This window comes from Meriones unguiculatus, chromosome 10 (genome assembly GCF_030254825.1).
Source record: "Meriones unguiculatus strain TT.TT164.6M chromosome 10, Bangor_MerUng_6.1, whole genome shotgun sequence".
Lineage (NCBI taxonomy): Eukaryota > Metazoa > Chordata > Mammalia > Rodentia > Muridae > Meriones > Meriones unguiculatus.
The window spans coordinates 63,674,207-63,694,611 of NC_083358.1; the positions used below are offsets into that span (position 1 = coordinate 63,674,207).

At 43.1% G+C, this 20,405-nt stretch overlaps 1 protein-coding gene across 8 annotated transcripts in view; it reads right to left on the reverse strand.

Moving 5' to 3' along the window:
- Kyat3 (kynurenine aminotransferase 3) overlaps positions 1–20,405 on the reverse strand; it is a 44,470-nt gene that overhangs the window by 2,142 nt on the left and 21,923 nt on the right. For 7 of the 8 annotated variants that reach the window (XM_021643417.2, XM_021643421.2, XM_060392597.1 and 4 more), the window contains 8 exons: positions 19,840–19,926; positions 19,268–19,393; positions 19,056–19,176; positions 14,266–14,342; positions 12,813–12,902; positions 10,169–10,355; positions 5,110–5,183; positions 3,271–3,357 (listed from right to left, as the gene is read on the reverse strand). In XM_021643417.2, coding sequence (XP_021499092.1) covers positions 3,271–3,357; positions 5,110–5,183; positions 10,169–10,355; positions 12,813–12,902; positions 14,266–14,342; positions 19,056–19,176; positions 19,268–19,393; positions 19,840–19,926 — 849 coding nt within the window. Of the gene's footprint in view, positions 1–3,270; positions 3,358–5,109; positions 5,184–6,528; positions 6,771–10,168; positions 10,356–12,812; positions 12,903–14,265; positions 14,343–19,055; positions 19,177–19,267; positions 19,394–19,839; positions 19,927–20,405 lie in introns of those variants that run through there. The other variant, XR_009594655.1, reaches the window with a different exon arrangement.

Sequence of the window (20,405 nt, forward strand, 5' to 3'; positions counted from 1 at the left end):
TTAACTTATGGTGCTGAGGGCAGTGTACCATGGCTTTGGAGGATGTCCTCGTTGGTAGGGAACATACAAGAAAATATTTGGGGATGATAGGTTATCATTAGAGGGTAAGTAGATACTTTACTCTGATGATGGCCTCTTATAAATTATAAAAACATGCCAATTACACTTCAAATACTTAATCTTTTTTGGGAAGGTGTCTCTCTACATAGTCCTGGCTGTCCTGGAACTCTTATCTGTAGACCAGGCTGGCCTCAAACTCAGAGATCTGCCTGCCTCTGCCTCCTGAGTCCTGCCTTTAAAGGAGTGCGCCACCATCGACGAGCTTACGATGTGTGTGCATTGTGTGCGGTGTGTGAGGAAGTCAGAGGACAACCTTGGGTATTGGTTTTTACCTTCCACTTTGAGTTCGCACACCTTTTCCGGGTGCCTTCACCCCTGAGCCATCTCCCAAGCCCTTCAACATTGTTCGTAAGTGAGCCACCCTCCCCCAGGCCTTCTCCACTCTATTTTCTTGCCCAGAAGCAGCCTGGGATCTTACTCTAGGTCCTTCATAAGCCCTTTCAAGCATTTAGCTAATGGAAGCATTTCTGAAAACAAAGCTGTACAATTATTTGGAGCCCTATTTGTTCTATTTTTATCTTTTTTTTCAGAGACTGTACCTACTTCATTTTTATTCCACTTCCATTATCTTCTCTCTAGTGTTGTAAAATTCTGTGTTCTTTTCCACATTCTTTTACTTACTTTCCTCCACCCTGATTTGCTTAGAGAAAAATAGCTAGGGTCCTTCAGAGTTTTTAATGTTATTATAATTCCCAATATCTTTATTTTCCCCTTAAATTTCTTACCTGCCATCCAATAGATCCCATTTCATCTTCTTGCCCTCACCCTCACTTTCCTAAATTTTAAAATATCCACCTCCACCTACTGTCTTCAGTATTAGAACTTCAAATGTTACAGTTTTTAACTGTTCCATGACTCTGTTCATTTTTCCAGTGAATAATTTGAAGGTTGTTATGTTCATTCTTTCCTTCTCCATATGACATCCATTGAGGATGTACATTTTGGCCCTTTACGATCATGAACGATTTCTGACTGAAAGCCCCCTGTAAGTCCTCACACTGCTCCGTTTGCACACTGCTCCTGTTGATTCAGGGGTCAGTGTGCTACTCTATGATCTGAAGATGGATTTATGATTTTAAAATTTTTATTTGTTTTTATGTCATGTGCATTGCTGCTTTCCCTCCATGTATGTCTGTATGAGGGTACTGGATCCTTTGGAGAATCTGCCATATGGTTGCTGGGAATTGAACCCAGGTCCTCTGGAAGAGCAGCCAGTGCTCTTAACTGCTGAACCATCTCTCCAGCTCCATGGATTTGCAGATGCTTATCAAGGAGGAACTGGGCAGTGCTTGAAAACAACAGAAATTGTGTCTTGTTCATCAAAAAGTTTAACACACCTTCAATGTAGGAGTCAGCCAACTGGGAATTAATTACATGACCTAACTGCAGACCTTTCCTCCATATAGACTCAAACTAACTTTTAGCAACACTGACAGATGGACGAGGAAATCCAAGGTCCAAGCCTACTTCCCACCCCATTTACAGTGTTTTTGGGCCTGTACAGCTATGCCCGTTTCCCCACTGCCAGAACATCAGAATCCCTACTGTTCTTGGTACCTGCTATCCATTGGCTTCAGCACAGATCCTTTCTAGGTATCTGCTATCTGTCTACCATTACCTTTATGACACTTGGCAACCCTTCCCCATATGCTGGGTGATTTGTGAAATCATTTTATAACTCTCCTGAGTTATTTCCAAGAAGAGGAAAGGATAGGGCTGTGTTTACTGGTTAAAACTGAAATGTTTTCTTGTTTGGGTTTCTCTGTATAGCCCTGGCTGTCCTGAGATTTGCTCTGTAGATCAGGCTGGCCTTGAACTCAGAGATACGCTTGTTTCTGCCTCCAAAGAGCTGTGGGCCACCACGCCAAGCTAAAACTAAAGTATTAAGGTTACTTTTTCCTTCTGTTGATTATGTTTGCATTTTCAACAATGTGTTTATAAAGATGGCCTCTGGCTTACAGTGCCCCCATTGGTTGTTTTTTGACTTTATGATGACACATATTCAGTAGCAGCCATATTTTGGATTTTGATAATATTTTTTTTGGGGGGGGCTGGTGATAATGGTAAGATACTCTCTCCTAATGCTGGGCTGTATGTAGCAAGAAGCCTCTTGATCCCCAAAGCAAATGGCTGCTACCCCAGCTGTACTGCATTGCCAGAGCTACACTGTTCAATGGTGTAATTGTGATAAATGGCATTTTTACAGATGGCATTTTTAACAATGTCACCATTGAAAGTGGAGAAATACTTGGATTTATATCTTTTAAGCCATTATAACACTGTGTTTCATTAACCTCACTTTTTCTTTTTTCTTTTAGTCAATTGAATACTCACATCGTTCTGTCCTAAGTACTTATATTCTATTTTAGGTAATTCTCCATAATTTGTTGATAGGTTATCTCAAAAAGTAAAAAGTAGTATTTATGTTATGTCAGGTAACCTATGGATGAGTGTTTTCAGTAGCCATACCACGCATGTAGTATTTTGTATATATGGTATGTGCATATTTTGCATGTGTACACATGTGGCTGTATACCCATAGAGGCCGGAAATCGACATTGGATGTCTTCCTTGGTTGTCCTTCATGTTTCTATGTTGAGGCAGGGCCCCTCACTGAATCCAGAGTTCACCAGCTATAGGCTAGTTTAGCAATCAGCTTGGCCTGGGGATTCAGTCTTCGTCTCCTGAGTGGATTACAGGTCCCTGCCATGCCTCTCTGGCTTTTATGTGGTTTCCGGGGATCTGAAGCCTGGTTCTCAGGCTTACTCAACAAGCATTTTATCCACTGAGCCACCAACATCTTAAAAACAGTGACTCTTCTGGGACAGGTCTAAGGTAATGGCTTCTCTCAGCTAGGATCATGATGTTGGCTCCCAACACCTGGAAGACTGAGGCAGGAGGATTGTCACAAGTCTGAGGACAGCCTACAGGCTACAGAGTAGGCCCCTCATCTCAGGAGACCACAAATAAACACCTGAGCTAAAAACAAACGCAAACAGAAGGTGGAATACTGACTTACAGTTAGCTTCATGGCAGCAGGGCAAGTTTAAAACATGTCACTTAGTATATCATTTTTAAAAAAGAAAAAAGGTGCTCTATAACTCGCAGCAAAAGGCACTATGAGTGCATTTGTGGGATACAGAAACTTACTTTAATAAAGCAGAACCGCACCAACTTCTCAAACTGTGGTTTAGACTCCGAGTCACAGAATGCTGAGACAGGAATGGCTGACAGTTTCTGAAAAACAGATATGGTGATGCAACAGGAAAGCCACACACATGTCACTTCTGAGACCACAGACAGTAGAAATAGGTACCATGATGGTTATAATAGTTTTATTTTTTTTCTTTTTTCAAGACACGGTTTCTCTGTGTAGCCTTGGCTGTCCTGGACTCACTTTGTAGACCAGGCTGGCCTGGAACTCACAGAGATCGCCTGCTTCTGCCTCCCAGAGTGCTGGGATCGCAGGCGTGTGATACCATGCCTGGCTGGTCATAATATTTTTTTCTTTTTTAGTTTATTTTAAAAATTTTGTTCACTTCACATCCTGATCGTAGCCCTCCTCCCTCATCTTCTTCCGGTCCTATCCTTCTTCTTCCCCCATCCCCTTCCCCTAGTCCTCAGAAAGGGGGAGCCCTTCTTCCCTACCAACTGACCCTAGCCTATCAGGTCTCATCAGGACTGCCTGCAGCTTGGCAAGACTGCCCCACCAGCTGGAAATGATCAAGGAGCGGGCAACAGAGTCCATGTCAGAGACAGCCCTTGCTCTCCATACTAGGAGACCTACTTGGAGACTGAGCTCCCTATTGGCTACATCAGAGCAGGGGGCTAGGTCTTTTCATGCACATTCCTTGGTTGGTGCATCAGTCTCCACAGGACCTCCTGGCCCCAGATTTGTTGACTCTGTTGGTCTTCTTGTGGAGCTCTTGGGAATGTAAACTTGTACAAACACTTTGAAAATCAATCTGGTGCTTTCTCAGAAAATTGGGAACAGCTCTACCCCAAGACTCAGATATACCACTCCTTGGGCATATACCTGAAAGATACTGTACCAAACAACAAGGGCATTTGCTCAACCATGTTTGTAGCAGCTTTATTTGTAATAGCCAGAAACTGGAAACAACCCAGATGTCCCTCAACTGAAGAATGGATAAAGAAACTGTGGTACATTTACCCAATGGAATACTCTTCAAGCTATTAAAAACAAGTTAATCATGAAATCTGCAGGCAAATGGATGGATCTGGGAAAGATCTTCCTGAGTGAGTTATCCCAGACCCAGAAAGACACACACGGTGTATTCTTATTTATAAGCAGATATTAGCCATACAATACAGGATAACCATACTACAATCCATAAACCAAATGAAGCTAAGTACAAGGAGGATTCTAGGAGGGATGCTTAATTCTCATTCAGAAGGGTAAATAGACACGGGAAGCAGTTGAAGAGAGGGAACAGGATGGGAGCCTATCATAGTTGTCCTCTGAAAGACTCCATCAACCAGGGGATGGAAGCAGATGCTGAGACTCAGCCAAATTTTGGGCAGAGCACAGGGAGTCTTATGGGAGAGTGGGAGGTGGAGGGAAGAAGGAACTGGGGAAGACAGCAGCTCCACAAGAGATCAACAGAGTCATAATAATTTTTAAAAGGAAAAAAAAAATTTAACCCTCAAAATGTCCTAAGTGGACTGTCTGAATGAAAGCTAGAATTAGAACAGTATGGTGGCTCGCACCTTTAATCCTGGCACTTAGGAAGCACAGGCAGGCAGATCTCCAAGAGGCTGAAGCTAGCCTGGTCTACATAGCAAGTTTCAGGTGTGCCAAGGCTGCATAGTGAGATGCTGTCTTAAAAAAACTAAGCTAAACTAAAGTTTTAAAATAAAGAAAAAGGAGAAGAAACAAAGCTAGAACTAAGTGTCTTTCAAAGCACACCCACCAGTTGCTTGGCAAGCTAACTATAAAACAACACTGCAAAGCGGAGTAAACAGTACCTTATTTTTTGTCATCCACTTCACAAACTTATAGTCATAAGGCTCATTGCTCTTCATGTCAGAGAGGTCGGCACCTACAACCATAGAGAAAGGTGGGTGGAGGGAGAGCTGTATCTGAGACAACAAAGCCTTCCCCTAAGCCTGTCGAGACTCAGATTTTCTGACGCACACAGGTTTGAGCTAGGACTTTCTCGGGGTTTTGCATACACCAGGATGGAGCTTCACACTGTATGATGAGACTGACTGACACCTCAGGGCAGCATTCACACACACTGCTCATGTGTGTTCATGCCGCTGCCAGCACAGGAAGGCAAGGGGGTGGGAAGCCATGAGGAGTGCTGCTTTTCCATCAGAAAGAAAACTCCAGGATGGCTACTCTGTCAGTCTTTATCGTCGGTGAAAATGTGACAGTATCAATATGTGACTCTCTTGAGAGAGCTCCAGATACAAGAAATACTATACTATATGTTCTCAAAAACCACTAAACAGTCAGCCATTGCTTTTCATTGTGAGGTGTAATGGTAATTATAGTTTACCTTTATTCTTATATATATAATTTTTGAGATAGGATTTTACATTGTCTTCTAGGCTGGACTGGAACTCACTGTGTACACCCAGATTGGACTTGAACTCACAGCATTTTTCCTGCCTCAGCTTCTCGAGTGCCAGGATTTATCACTATGCCTGGTTACCTTTATTTTCTTTTTGAATTACTTATTTTGATTGTGTGTATTCACATCACCTGTGCATGGGTTTGTGCATGTGTGTGTGGTACCTAAGAAGGCAAGAGGAGGGCATGTGATCCCTGGAGCTGGAGTCATAGGCTGTTGTGAGCTACCTAACTGGGGTTCTGGGGACTGCACTCTGGTCCTCTGCAAGAGCTCTTTATGTGCTCTTAAACCCTGTGCCATCTCTCCTCTCCAGCCCCCTGGCTACCTTTATTCTTATGCTACCATCAGATGAAATTTTAATTTTTTTTCCTTAGGAAAGGAGGAGAACTAAATTCTAACATAGGGAATGACTCACACACAGTAAATTAATTTTTCATGTGAGAACTTGGGAACTTACTATTTCCCCTACAGATGGAGTATCATAAAGAAGAGCTGTCTTCCCATCTCAGAAAACAACATCAGAAAAGGTTTTCCACCCAAATCCTTCTGGCTCCTGCTGAACCACACTAGATCCAGATTCGAGACCCAAGCGAGGACTGGGTGCAGGAGGGGCTCACTCGGACAACATGGAAAGGGTGCTTAGTGCCATAAGCCAAGCTCGCCACCGTCCTGGGATGGTTGACAGCACATAGTGACAATCCTCTAGAATTTACTGAAAACTGGATCCAGAAGAGAGGCTCAACTGTCATTTCACGGGTGTCCTCCACCTGTTTCCTCGTAATAAACAAATTTGGGTGGAGAAGGCTACCTGGCGGGAAGAAACTGGACTCTGGTCTAAGGAGATCCACATGGCTTCTCAGACTAAACTCCTTCCTGGGCGAGGGAAGCTCTTCACAGGATGAAGGTGTGCTCTGGGAAAGGCACAGCATGAATGTGTTCTTGCATGTGAGGGCCTCCTGGCAGCCTCATCAAGGTGGGGCCAGAGCTGTGTTCACTTCCTGGAGAGGGACTTCCAGCCTCTGCTACAAGAAAATCTAGCTTCTCAGTTCTCTGAAACCCATGAGAATGGGAAAAAAATTACTGATGTCTAATGATTATGCACAATGATTCTGACATAAATATAAAGCCAAGGGATTCCTCCCCGACTCTCAGGGCATCTCCTCACTATGCCCAAACTGACATGCAAAAAAGATAACATACAATCATTCATTTTTCATATGAAATTGAATTTTCTTTTATTCCTTTTAGGTTTCTAAAATTTAGCCTAAATGAGAAACTTCACTTTTTCACATTCCGTAGTTTATGTTATTACAGTCTAACTATAGAAAACGACATTAGAGTGATTATAATTTATTAATAAAGAATGCTCAAAGGTTCACTATTAACAATATTTTGAAATATTAAAGAAATATAAGTTTTATGTAAAACTGACAAAAACATGGTTAAAGGAATGGCGCATGGTGAAACAATGCCTTGAGAAACTATGGCAGAGGCTCCAGGAGAAGAAGCAGAGCGCCCTTTACCTCAAGTGCACTTTGTTCCCTGGATGTGATTTCATGCCTCCTATGATGAACATTTACATTAAACACATAAGGCATGCTTGTTCTTGTTGCATGTCAGAACACAAGCTACAGCACCCAATCTGGCCAAAGGGTAAACTGAGTGCTGTCTTCAGTGTACCCTGAATCTGGATACAGCCTTCTGCTTTGCTTTCACGCTTTCCCAGATATAATCCATAGTACATGGCAGGCAACTGTGTTTAAATAGTCTGACCTGAGTAAGTTCTGAAAAAGGGCTGCTCTGTCAATATTTAGTGTGTGCTTACTGACGTTTATTTACATGTTTTATGGTCATGTTTTTTCTGAACTCAAACAACCTTCCTTGGAGCAATGCTTTCTTTGTTATATTCATATAAAAATGTATACTGAAAAAGCTGAAGGTTGTCTGTAGCATTCGGCTGTAGTCTGGCCCATCTTTTAAGGTTCTCAGATCCCAGGTCTTGAAGACAGATCTGCATAGGTTGGCAAAGGTAAACGAGTTTTATGTAAAACATTATTGCAACTTGTAGATTTGTTGGTGGCAAGTCAGGATTATATCAACAACTTCAGATAATACGGACCTGTTCATGGGTTGGTAAGATGGCTCAGTGAGTGGGTAAGGGAAAGTCTGATGACCTGAGTCCAACCCCCAGACCCCAGAGAGTAGAGGAGTGATTCATTCCCAAAAGTTGTCCTCCGACCTCCACATGTGAACCTTGGCTTTTGCTCCTTACCCCAGTGTAAAAATAAATAAATAATCATGTTATTGTGTAGAGGAATGTTAATTCAGAACATGGCTGTTCTGGCTAGAGATCGCAGATCTAGGTCTGTGTGATCTGGATGGAATACAAACAAGCCTTTAATCTAGGATACAGAGGCAGGCAGATCTCTGAGTTCAAGGCTAGTTTGGTATAGAGCAAGTTTCAGGTAAAGAAAAGCTTAGGTCCAGGCATGGTGGTACATGCCTTTAATCCCAAACAATGAAGGTAAAGATAGTTTTTAGAAGGAAGCCCATGTTTGAAAGTGTTATCTAATTGAGTGGCAGAAAGGTGTCAAATCAAAGAAAGATTTGAAAGACTAAGATACACCCAACTCTCCAGAGAAAAGAGAGGGAAGCTACTTAAAGGGCAATGCAGAGAGGAGAGGAAGCAGTTTTTCTGGGAGAGTTTTATAGAGAGAGGCTGAAAGAGAACAAGCTTGACTCAGGTGAAGACTCAGGTGAAGCCAGAGAATGAGAAGGAGCCAGGAGATTAGAGCAAATTGCTGAAGTTAGTTTGAGGCCAAGCAGAGCAATTCAGGGGCCAAGAGAGAAACCAGATTGAATAAGTCAGCTGGGAGAGAAGTTTGAGCCAGAACAGTTGAATTGAACCAGCCAGCCCAGAGCTAAGGAAGAATAAGAAAGGGTGAGTTATTCAACAGTAAGTCTCAGAGGCTGAAAACATTCTAGACCTCGGTTAGATGGTTATGGAGGCTAGAAGCTTCCAGGACTAGGCAGTACGTCTCTGAGACAGCAACTGAAGCAGGCAAATAAAAGCTCCTATTACGCTTTCAGGAGACAGAATCATAAAGATGCCAGATTTACATGGATTCTGGTCTAAGGAGATCCACATGGGATGTTGTTTAGGGCTTCCTAAGCCTTCCTGTCTACAAAGATGACGCCAGCATGCTTTCTTAAAGAGGGTATTTGAGTGCACAGCATATAGCAGACTCTCAGTAAAGGCTAGTCACTCCTCTTGCTTACAGCATTCATTTCAGCACCACTGAAAAACATCAAGTATTTCCTTCTAGAAGTGTCTTCACAACTTCTAAAGACTTTAGATTTTATTTTATTTTTTTACCAGATAGCATTTAGAAAAGTTAAATAAAAAGAAAATAGAAAACTTTCAAGTGAACTATTTCTCAATGTACTGTTTCATATTCAGCGACACAGTGGAGTACAGTAAGGACAGTTCTGTAACAGAATGCCTAGAACAACATTGACCTGATAACCATTTATCAACAGTGAAAGTTCAGGTAAGTTCCTGAAAGGAAAACGAATTGTTAAAAGTGTTAGCGTAGAGGAATGTTAATTCAGAACATGGCTGTTCTGGCAAGAGATCACATCCAAAGACCTTCTAGGTCTGTGTGATCTGGCTGGAATACAAACATGCTTTTAGTCCCAGGAAAAAGAGGCAGGCAGATCTCTGAGTTCAAGGCCAGTCTGATACAGAGCAAGTCTCAGAAAAACTTAGATTCAGGCATGGTGGTACATGCCTTTAATCCCAAAGGCATGCAGATCTCTGATTGTACTCAGTTCTGTTCAGTCAGCATGGTTGTGTCAATGAGTTGAGAGGCAGTACAGTGGTCAGTGAGAGAGAGAAAAAGAGAGAGAGTAGTTTTACTAGGACAGTTTTACAGAGACAGTTTGCAGAGAGAGAGAACAAGCTAGACCAGGTGAAGACAGAATAAGCCAGAGAATGAGAAGGAGCCAGAAGATTAGAACAGATAGAGACAGTTTGAGACCAAGCAGAGCAATTCAGTCAGAAGCCAATTTGAATCAGTCAGTTTGGAGAGGAGTTTGAGCCAGAACAGGTTAGCTGAACTAGCCAGCCAGAGTTCAGAAAGAACTTAGAAAGGGTGAGTTCATTCAGCAGTAAGTCTCAGAGGCTGAAAATATTCTAGGCCTGGATTAGATTGTACGGAGGCTAGAAGCTTCCAGGACTGGACCTAGGTTAGCAGACAGAGGCAGTAAGCCTCCGAGACAATTACCTCAAGAGAATAAAAGTTACTTTTACATGTTGGCGTTGTAAAAACACATTCTCTTCTAGAGATAAAATACTGTTCTGGCTTTGGTGCCCTTTTCTCCTGCCTCTCTGCCATCCTTTCAAACACAAGTGTCTACAGATGTGAAAGAGCAAAGGCTTCACAGACCTAGAGAAGACACATCGGCGATGATGAAGTAACCCCCATCAGGAACGATGGGTTTCAGGCCAACGCTGCTGAGTAAACGGGCCACCCGATCTCTTTTTACTTCTAATTCCTTTGGCAGAGAATTAAAGTAACACTCTGGGTCACCCATGCGCTTGATATCAATCCAAAAGGCCTGGGCCAAGGCTGCCTGCATGTTAAGAGAGAGAGGGGGGAAAGCATGGTGATGTCAGTTATGGCCTAATTTACTGGCAGAATAAATAAAGGTCATCCAACTAAGATATGTGTCCAGAAGTCACTCAGGAAACCACAGCCAGATTCTTGTGAGCTATCCGGCTCCATGGGTAATGGAGGAAAGAGTTTTATGTGAATGTTTAAATCTAATATGACAAACAGAGAAAGACATGAAAATCCCAAAAAGGTGTTACATAAAGATGGTATACTTTGTAACAGAAAGACAGGAGACGGTTCTTACTCCAGCTTGCTAAATCTCAGTCTAAAGACTGGCAGAGAGGTGTAGAGGGAGTCAGTGTTCCCTGTTACCTTGGAGGGAATGTGAAGGAATTAAAGCTGGCCTGCTGTGTGGAAAGCAAACACAAGTTTCCCTGTTCCTCAGGAGGGTGAGACAAGTGGATGGGGACTAGAGAAACAAGTATCTGAGGCATGTGGGCAGCTCCTGTAGCAGCACTGACTCAGAAGAGAACAGGGACCAAGGAAAACAAACTGTAGAGAGGAAAGGAGTTCATGGTTCCCCCTCCCCACTCCATACGGTGAATTCTTGGCCTTTGAGGGGTGATTAGATAAGAAGACTAGAGGCCCCAGGAACGGTACAAGAACCATTTCCATCATGGGGGAGCACAGTCAAAAAGTGACACCTATGAGGTAGCAGGTCAGTGCTCTTAACCGCTGAGCCATCTTTCCAGCCCCTAAACTCCTTTTTTCTTTACAAGCTACCCAGTCTCTAGTACTTTGTACAGTAACCTTCACAGACAAAGTCAGTAATGATTAGGCATATGACTAAGAAACACTGTAGTCAGGATGATAAAACAAAACAAAACAAACAACAACCTCACACTCAGAGTAGACATAAAGCACAAAAGATCTACCAGGCGGGAGACTAGAGGCTTGGCAGGCAAAGTGAGGGGGGTGACTTGTGGTGTACGGTTAAGAGCTGGGGGCAGAACAGTTAATAATGTAGGCATGGCCCTGGCTGTCATAAAACCTCCAATTAGTGCATATTGAAGGGCAGGTATAGAGGTGAGGTAGAAGGGCCGTAGGCTCTCTCACTCTTTATCCCTGCTGACCTCATCCCAGCCGCTATGTTTATGATGTAGCCATGGCAACCATGTCTATCTCTGGGCCTTTGCATTTCCTACTCTCTAGGTCCATGGGGCTCTTCTCTAGGTCAACCAGCACTCCGGTGTTGTCTTCTCCATGAGGCTAGCCCAATATGACATCATGCCCTCTCCAATCTGGGTCATTCCGTCTCACTTCTTGTCTAACTTTTCTCTGCATCTATCAACACCTGACAAAATGCCATTTAAGTTATTTATGTCTCTTGACTGGGTGTTAAGCTCCCTGAGTGCAGCTGTCTTTGGTCTGTAAAAATAAGTGAATGGCTTTATTTTAAGGTGATAAAATGAACCTAAAATATAATAAAGCAAACTTTTAGAACTTGCCTTTACCATAAGTTTATTTAGGAGAAACACTAAAAATAATGGAAGTTTTTCCTATTGGGTAGACACCTTTGATGGGAAACAATCAATCAAGTTCAATGTAGTCAACACTTTTACTCTCTTTTGCTTTAACTGTCTCTTAGAAGTAGATTTTTTTTTAGTTTTTTTTTTTTTTTTTCAGTGTTTGGGGTTTTCAGAGAAGGAAGATATGTTTCTAGAAATGTATACAAACTACTACATTAAGGGCCAGATCTGGTGGTGCTTGCCTTCTGTCCCACAGCCTGGGAGGTTTAGGGTTTAGGTTTAGGTTTAGGTTTTGCGCTGGAGAAAAAGATTAACCTAGTAGAAAGAGTCTATTGCCTGCTGTCTACAGGGCCTCTACGCTCTGTCACTTCCCTCTACTCACACAGGTAGCATTTTGTTAGTTTCTTGTGGATATCTAAGAGTTCTTTGTTCAAAACACAGGAGGTACCCCCCCTTCTTACACAAAATACAGTACAAATGCCATATGCCTTGCTTTTTAAAAAAGTTTCATAATGTATTCTGGAAATCCCTCTGATCACGTACAGTGTTTGTTCTCTGCCTGCTTCCCAGCCCACATGGGGTTTTGCAATACTGTCTGGCCATGCTTTAAAGTCTCTGCGTGGCTCAGACTACCCTGGAACTCCACATCCTCCTGGTTGAAGCCTCCAGGGCTAACGTGACAGGCATGCACCACCACACCCACCGATTCCCTTCTCTTTTAAATAGCTATTGCAGTACAAAGAATGACCATCAAAGTTTTCTGTGTCTCAAAATACATTACCCTGTGTGGTAAGAGGATCTTTGTAGATGTGATATAAATTAATGGAGCTTGAAATTAGGGATCACCCAAAGACTCTGTGTCTGCTCCAAAATCCCCAAAGTGTATTAGAACGGCTTTCACATGAAGAAGCTATCTAATTCCTATAGGCGTAAAGGCTAACACCTACCTGTAAAGGCGTTGCACAAGTGTAGAAACTGTTCTGTTGAACAGTCTGTAAATGTTTTATCAGGTGACTAGGGCCAATGCTCCAGCCAAGCTAGGAAGGGAAAACACAAAAACAGATTTCAAATAATCACCTAAGGATACATATAGCTAAGAGATCGTTAGTGTAAATGACAAACATAGGCGATTCAGATATGTCCCCAGGAGGAAAGCAGGGTAAAGCTTGTTTTTGTGCCATTCCCAGCTCTGCCTTCAGCCCTCAGCCTGCCTTCTGAAGATAAACAAAAACCTGTGATCATTGTGAGGCCCGCCCTGCTGCTGAAGCGCCATTTCTGATCCTCGTGAGGAACAAAAGCCAGCAATTACACTTGCTTGAAGCGCAGCACAAGAGTCTCCACGTGACAGCTCAGAGGACTCCTCCATAATGAAAGCACACGGGTTTTTAATTCTCCTGGCCTCCTGCTGCTCTTGGCGTCTCAGCCCAGGCTAAGTATCAGTAAGGCCGAATGACAACTTAACTTTCACTGTGGATTATTTGTTGTTGTTTTGTGAGACAGTATTTCCTGTAGCCCAGGCTAGTCTTGAACTCACAAGATAGCCAAAGATGAGCCTGGGTTGCTATTTTCTGGCCTTCGCTCCCAAGGGCCCAGGATTATAGCTTTGGCCACCACAGCTGGATGAATGCCATAGTTCAGGTTGGTGCATGGAGTCTGAAGGTGGGCTACTTGCCCTGGCTCGAATTTATTGGAGTATAATCTCAGCCAAGACAGTAAAAATTCTTGTAATTCAGTTTTATAATCTATAAAACAGGTATGATAACCATACCCACATTACACAGTGTTTATAAGAATGAAAAATTTAGCATGCATTAAAAAAAAAAAAAAACAACAAACCTTAATGTTTGGGCCACAGCTAAAGCCAATCTACAGTATTGCCTGGTATTATTTTTCTCTTTTCATATGCCAATATTATTTTAATGAAAAAATATCATTAGTTTATCACTCACAGGATTAAAAATTACTTGATTTTTTTTTTCTTTTAAGGAATTACTTGGTTTCAAAAAGGATGAAACGTGGGCCAGCGATATGGTCCAGAAGGTAAAACTTGCTTGCTGCCAAGCCTGAGGACCCAAGGTCAATCTTAGGAATCCACATGCTGGAAGGAGAGAACTGACTCCTGACCTCCTCACACAGGCCACGGCACACACCCCTCAGTCCCCAAACAAATACATGTAATTAAAGACAAAATGCTGAGCAAATCAATAAATACAGAAAAGATCACTAAGTATAAAAATCATGTATATTGCGTGTGCATTTAAAATGCAAGCTATTCTACAGAAATGAAAGCACGGGCCTACTTTTAAGGACTTTTTAAGGATTGAACCCAGGGCTACCATGCACAAAGTCTGTGCTCTCCCGCTGAGCTCCAGCCCCAGCCCCCTGCACCCTCTCTCTCACCTTCCAGCCAGTCACACTGAAGGTCTTGCCAGCACTTCCTATCGTTACTGTTCTCTCCCACATGCCAGGAAAAGTGGCTTAAAAAGAAAAGAAAAATAAGTAAATACCTAATTGGCTATATATTTCTGTTTCAATTAGCTTTTTTAGTATAATCTAAGAACACAATGCAGATAACATGAACTCAATGAAAATAGATATATTACATGGTATCATTAGTGTAGTTATTTCAGGATTTTTTAGGGAATTCAAATTTAAGTTCACATTCAGCTAAAAATATTGTAATGCATTGCAGTGTTGGACCAACATGCAGATAGGCACAATACTTTTTACTACATTCATTTATCTTTCATATCTATCCGTCTGCCTGCCTGCCTGTCTGTCTGTCTGTCTATCTATCTATCTATCTATCTATCTATCTATCTATCTATCTGTTGGGGTGCCTATGCGCATGTGTGGATGTTAGAAGGACAACTGTTGAGAGCTTGTTCTCTCTACCATGGACCTGGGGATAAAACTCAGGTCATCTCAAGCTTAGCCACAAGAGCCTTGATCCAAAGAACCACCTAGTGTGCTCAGATCTAACAGTTTTACATAGCAAATCATTTCCAAGGTGCCAGCGGTACCAGCAGCACAGGTCGAGTGTCAGCTGTCACAGAAGCTGTGGTACTTGGTGTCTGGTGCTAGTCGTGGTTGCCATGTTAAACACCTAATTTTCTGGGACAGTACTGGGGATTGAACCCAGGACCTCTCACATGCTATGTATGTGCTCTACCACTGAGCCGCTGTCTCCCAGAGTAGTCCTAGGGGCTGGTTTTGGATGGGAGTACTGTGAGCCCTCCTTTCTAAGTCTGTTTCTCCACACTCCCTAGAGCAACGCTTCTAAATGTGTAGCCTCACTGGGAACAGTTAAGAAGAAAATCAGACCTACTAATGCCCTGTCCTCCATGTTTGCATGTAGGGTCCTGAGATAGCAATCCCATACTGTATAACCCGGCCATTTAAAGTGTGCACTCTTCTGTATAAGCATCAATACCTTTAACCCTGGAACATTTTCCCAACCAGAGGTGGGTTACCAAGCCTCTATCTTCCAAGGTCATTCATTCCCATCTGCCCATCAAATCTGTCTTAGTGACTCACTACCAGGGATCGGAGGAAACGAGGAAGAGGTGCATGTGGCTCCCGCCTGAAGAGCTTAAGGTCTCCGAGGCTGCAGGGGGATACTGTGCTGAGGGCTGGAGTAGGGGTGGGCAGGCAGTGTTAGGCGATGGTGGAAGGGGAGGAGAGCTCTCCCAGGCCAGGGAGGCAGGAGAGGACATTCTGTGCTACAACAGGAAACGCAATCATAGTATTTTAACCATATGAGAGTGGATTCCCCTCTAAGGGTCAGCTGACTAGCTGCATAGCTCACAAGGAAAAAATCTTAAATATCAGTAGATTCAGTATATCAGAGAAGGGGGATAGATAGGAAGGTTCTTTGTGATAGCTCAATATATCTAGTCATTGGGAGATATCTGAGCCAAGGATATCTCATCCAGCAATAGAAAGTCTACCCTTTTCTCTCCTCCTTCTCCTCTTCTTTTTGGGACAGGATTTCACTGTGTAGGTCTAGCTGGCCTGGAACTGGCTATGTACACCAGGCTGGTCTTGAACTCATGGAGATCTACCTACCTCTACCCTCCAAGTGCTGGCATCAAGGGAGTGTGCCTATGTGCCTCAATACCTAGCTCTCTACCATTTTCTTTCCTTTTATTAGGTTTTTACATTTATTTTTATGTATAGGAAGGCAGGAGACATGATGAAGGATGTTGCGCCAGAGAGCAGAGCCTGCATGGAAACATGATGTGCAGCTGATAGGCCTTCGTATATTACATTAGAAAGCCATCCTCACGCCGCGAAACTGATGACACGGCCGTGTTTTAATCGTTCCCACCAGACCACTGTAATGGGTTGCACACCCTCGATTCAGCGTGACAGACTGCATTTTCTAAATAATTGCACAGAAAATTCACAGTTTTGCATCATTTTCATTCCATAGGCTGTTGCAACAACCAAAGCAAATCTGAGTTAGAAATATGTCTTGAGGGAGCCGTCACGATGAGTTGGTTGGTGACAATACCTACTGGGAAAGCCTGACCACCTGAGTTCAATGCTGGGCCTTAGAAAAGGGTGGAAGGAGAGACAGGACCCCAGAGTTGTCCTGTGACTTCAACACACACCCCATAGCATCTGAGGGCCCCGTCAATAAAACTTTCCAAAAAAAAGTCTTGTATATGTTTAGCAAATAATGTCAGTTATACTGTCCTCTGGGTGCTTATCATTTAAGGACACAGTACATTTCACCACAGCGGTCCTTCGGGTAGAACGCAGGGCCTCAGACTTGGCAACAAGCTCCCTTTCTATTGAGCTACCTTTCTGGCCCATGAAATTTAATTTTTAAGTGTTGGTCTGGGTTTTCAACTGAGAAAAGACAGGTCACCAACAAGATGAGCCATGGTGGGTTCTGACACAATTTGGACACATAGTAGCACTCAGCTGTGCCATTAACATCATGAACCACACATCCTTTGCTTCTGTTTCTGTTTACATACCTGCCCTGAAAAAGCTTAGTCCTCTTCCATGGATCTAGCTGCCACCAAAATCTGGATGGCTGTAAAAAACATACTCCTTCATAGTCTGGGCCTGACCCTTAAGCCTGCAATTCCACCTATCTTCAAGTGGAGCTGTCCCAGGGTCCTAGAGACGCTTGGCAGAAGCTTACCCCTACACTGTGGCTGGCTGAGTCATGGTGCTGCTTGGTAACTCAGGCTGGAGTCTGGAAGCATGTGTGAGTGTTTTCTTTCTCACTTCAGCTGCTGAGATCCATCTCCACAGCTTCTAATTCTATCTGTCCCAGGCTGGCCTTGAACCTGACACCCTCCTACTTGAGACTCAAGAGCGCTGTGGTTTACAAGTGCGTCCCGATGCTTGGCTGGAATTTCCATTTCTTCACGGTCCCTGTGCATCACCTAAGCAGGCAGACATGTTTTGTTTCTGACCATCACCCCAAACTGGCTCTTTTTCATTTTTTTAAAAGCAGTTGCAAGACAAAGCAACAGCTTTGTTACAGAGCTATGCATATAATTGGGATTTAAAAATAGTGTTGTATGCATGTGATATTTTGCCTGAATATGTGTCTGTGCACCAAAGTGGTGCTCATAGAGGCCAGAAAAGGAAGTCGGATCTCTTGGAAATGGAATTTCAGGTGGTTGTGAATGCCCACGTGGGTGCTAGGAGTAGAACTTGGGTCATCTGGAAGAACACATAATGCTCTTCTCTATCTTGGACCACCTTCCCAACCCAAAAACCATTTCTTTTTAAAAAATTTTTAACGTTTAGTTTTCTTGTCAGGAGGAATTATTCCTAGTTTCATTATACAGGGCATCTGTTAGTAAGCTTCCACGCTGCTGCCTTCTGCAAGGTTTTTGCTCCTCCAAGGTTCTTGCGCTGCTTTCTCACCCCCTCAAGCACTTGCTTTTCTCCCCCTCCCTCTGTGGCCATTTATAATGTGCTACCGAAACGATTATGGCACCTGCAGCTTCTGTTCACACATGCACGGCACAAATGTGCATCTCTACCGCCTCCTTTCCAAGTTTCCTACTCATCTTATCTTGCAAAGACACTTGATTCCTAATTCTCTAATCTGCGTTTTGTTCCTGTGATCAATACAGACAAAGGCACATTAGGGGAGGAAAGGGTTTATTTCGCTTACACTTGCCAGTCACAGTCCCTTATTGAAGAAGTCATGGCCAGGATTCATTCACAGCAAAACCCATGAAGGAATGCTGTTCACTGGCTCATGCTCAGTTGCCTTTCTTCTAATGACCAGGACTACCAGCCTAAGAATGGTACCACCCACAGAGGGTTGCGCCTCCTTAAACCAACCATCAATCAAGACCATGCTTCATGGAGGCTTTTGTTTATGCCTGTGCGATTGAGGCAGTCCTTAAACTGAGGTTTTGTCTCCTGAGGTCACTCTAGGGTGTCAGGTTGAGGCACTCCTAGCAGGTGTAGGACTCTAATGTGGAAAATGGGACTTTGGAAGAGACCAACACAAATAGAAGTCTCTTCCTTCCTGCTTGTAATTGAGAAGTAAAACACATACATCTTGTTTAACTGTAGAGGGAAAAACAAAACAAAGTAAACAGGGAAGGAAGCAAATGCTTGAGGTGAGGGAGATTGACAGGGAACAGAGACCCAAGGGAGTCATGTGAGCATCAGAGAGACAGTGTTTCTAGGCAAAGGAAAGACAGCTGCCAGGCCCAAAGCTTACCTCCGTGGCTTACAGTCCTACAGCTGAGAGCTTGGGCCATCCCAGATAATACTGCGGGGTTTGGGTGAGATAGCCAAAACCCCACTGAGTACAGAATAGCCACAGCTTGCCATTCTATAACTCCTTGATGTTGATTTGGTAACTTGTTCAGCACAACAATCTCGAATCTCTTCATGAAAAGTTGTGTCCCAGTGTCTACACACCACAGGACTGCAGGACTCTTGTTATGAAGTGAAAGACAGGCAAAAGAGGTACCCTGCTAGCGTCCCAGCTTTATAATGTGACCTCAAGTCCCTTCTCCCATTTGAACATTTGTCCATCAAGCTGAACTTTAATCACTCAAGCGTGATCCGTCTAAACATTTCTCGTAAGCGCTCCCACAGATACCCATCTATTTTAAAGCTGGCCTGGGATCCTTTCCAGTCAGTGGTTCCACATGTGCCCCACACATTCAGACTTGAGACTCTGTCACAATCGGTACCTATTTTTATATGCTTATGTCCGGTGTAGACAAGCCATTCATAAACCTCATCACTGATACACAGGGTATCATGCTTGATGCAAAGGTCAGCAATTACTTGCAGCTCCTCTCTGGTATATACCTACACATATTAAAGGGAAGGGCACAGTCAGTTATTCTACACGAGAGAAAGCAGTGAGTCCCAGCCTGTGTAAGCAGAGAGGCTCACTTACCTTGCCAATGGGGTTATGTGGAGTATTTAATATAATGGCTTTCGTTTTGGAACTAAATTTACTTTCCAGTTCCCGAGGATTGAATGTCCAGTCAGAGCTAGACCACTTCATCCCATCAGTAGGTTTCTAGGCAAGAAGAATAAAGATGTGATTTGAACAAATTAAGATGTGATTTGAACAAATTAATTCATGTTTACCGTCTTACAAACAACCTAATGAAGAAAGAAGATTAGAAACAGACCTGACAAAGGTAACTGAATAAATGACTAACAAAGAACACAAACACAAATAATCAGGCTCTAATTCAACCTCAAGAACCCAGAGGACCCAAGCCTTCTGCATAGACCCATTAAAGGAAACAATGAATCCCGTCAGCACAACAGCTGTTGTTCCTTCCCAGAAGCCAGCTGTAACTATGGGCAACTGTGACACTGTAAGGCCGACAGAAGATTCTGTGAGTTATCTCAGTTAAGGTATTCATTATTTTCAAAAGATTTAAGATACATCTTCAGTGACTAAGTAACTGCTATTTTACAACATTCTTCAAGCCCATAGATGGACAGGGGACTTACGGATCTCAGGGGAATAAACACGGGCGTCGCTCCGGCCATTCTCACCATGGGCTCATAACAGTCATAAAAAGGCACCATAATTATCACCTGAGATAAACGCAAATAAGAACACAGGATATCAGCTAGCAATTCATCTCATGTGTGAGGCGTGTTGCTAAGTGATGCAGCAACGGAAAAGACAGGCCTGGTCTTTGTGGAGCCAATGTGTGAGTGCAAAAGACCTTAAATGTGAATGCACCCAGGGAGTCAAAGCTGGAGTTCTTGGACATACAGCGGGGACATTCAAAATTGTCTAGTATTATAGGCACACACAGATTTAACTGGGACCTGGACTGCTCATCATACTCTCAAACTGATGTTCTAACCAAAACTTAAGGATGTTTTTTTGTATTTCAAGTTGGAAAGTAGAAGGTAGGCAGTGATAGAGGCGGGATTTTAGGAACGGCACTGCAATGTTTTCTACAATGGAGTGCTAATTTCAAAACAGTAGCAAACCTGTGAGCAAAAACAATGTTGTGTTTGTGTAAATAGTTATCCATTTTCAGCTGGTCAGCTGAATGAGTTCT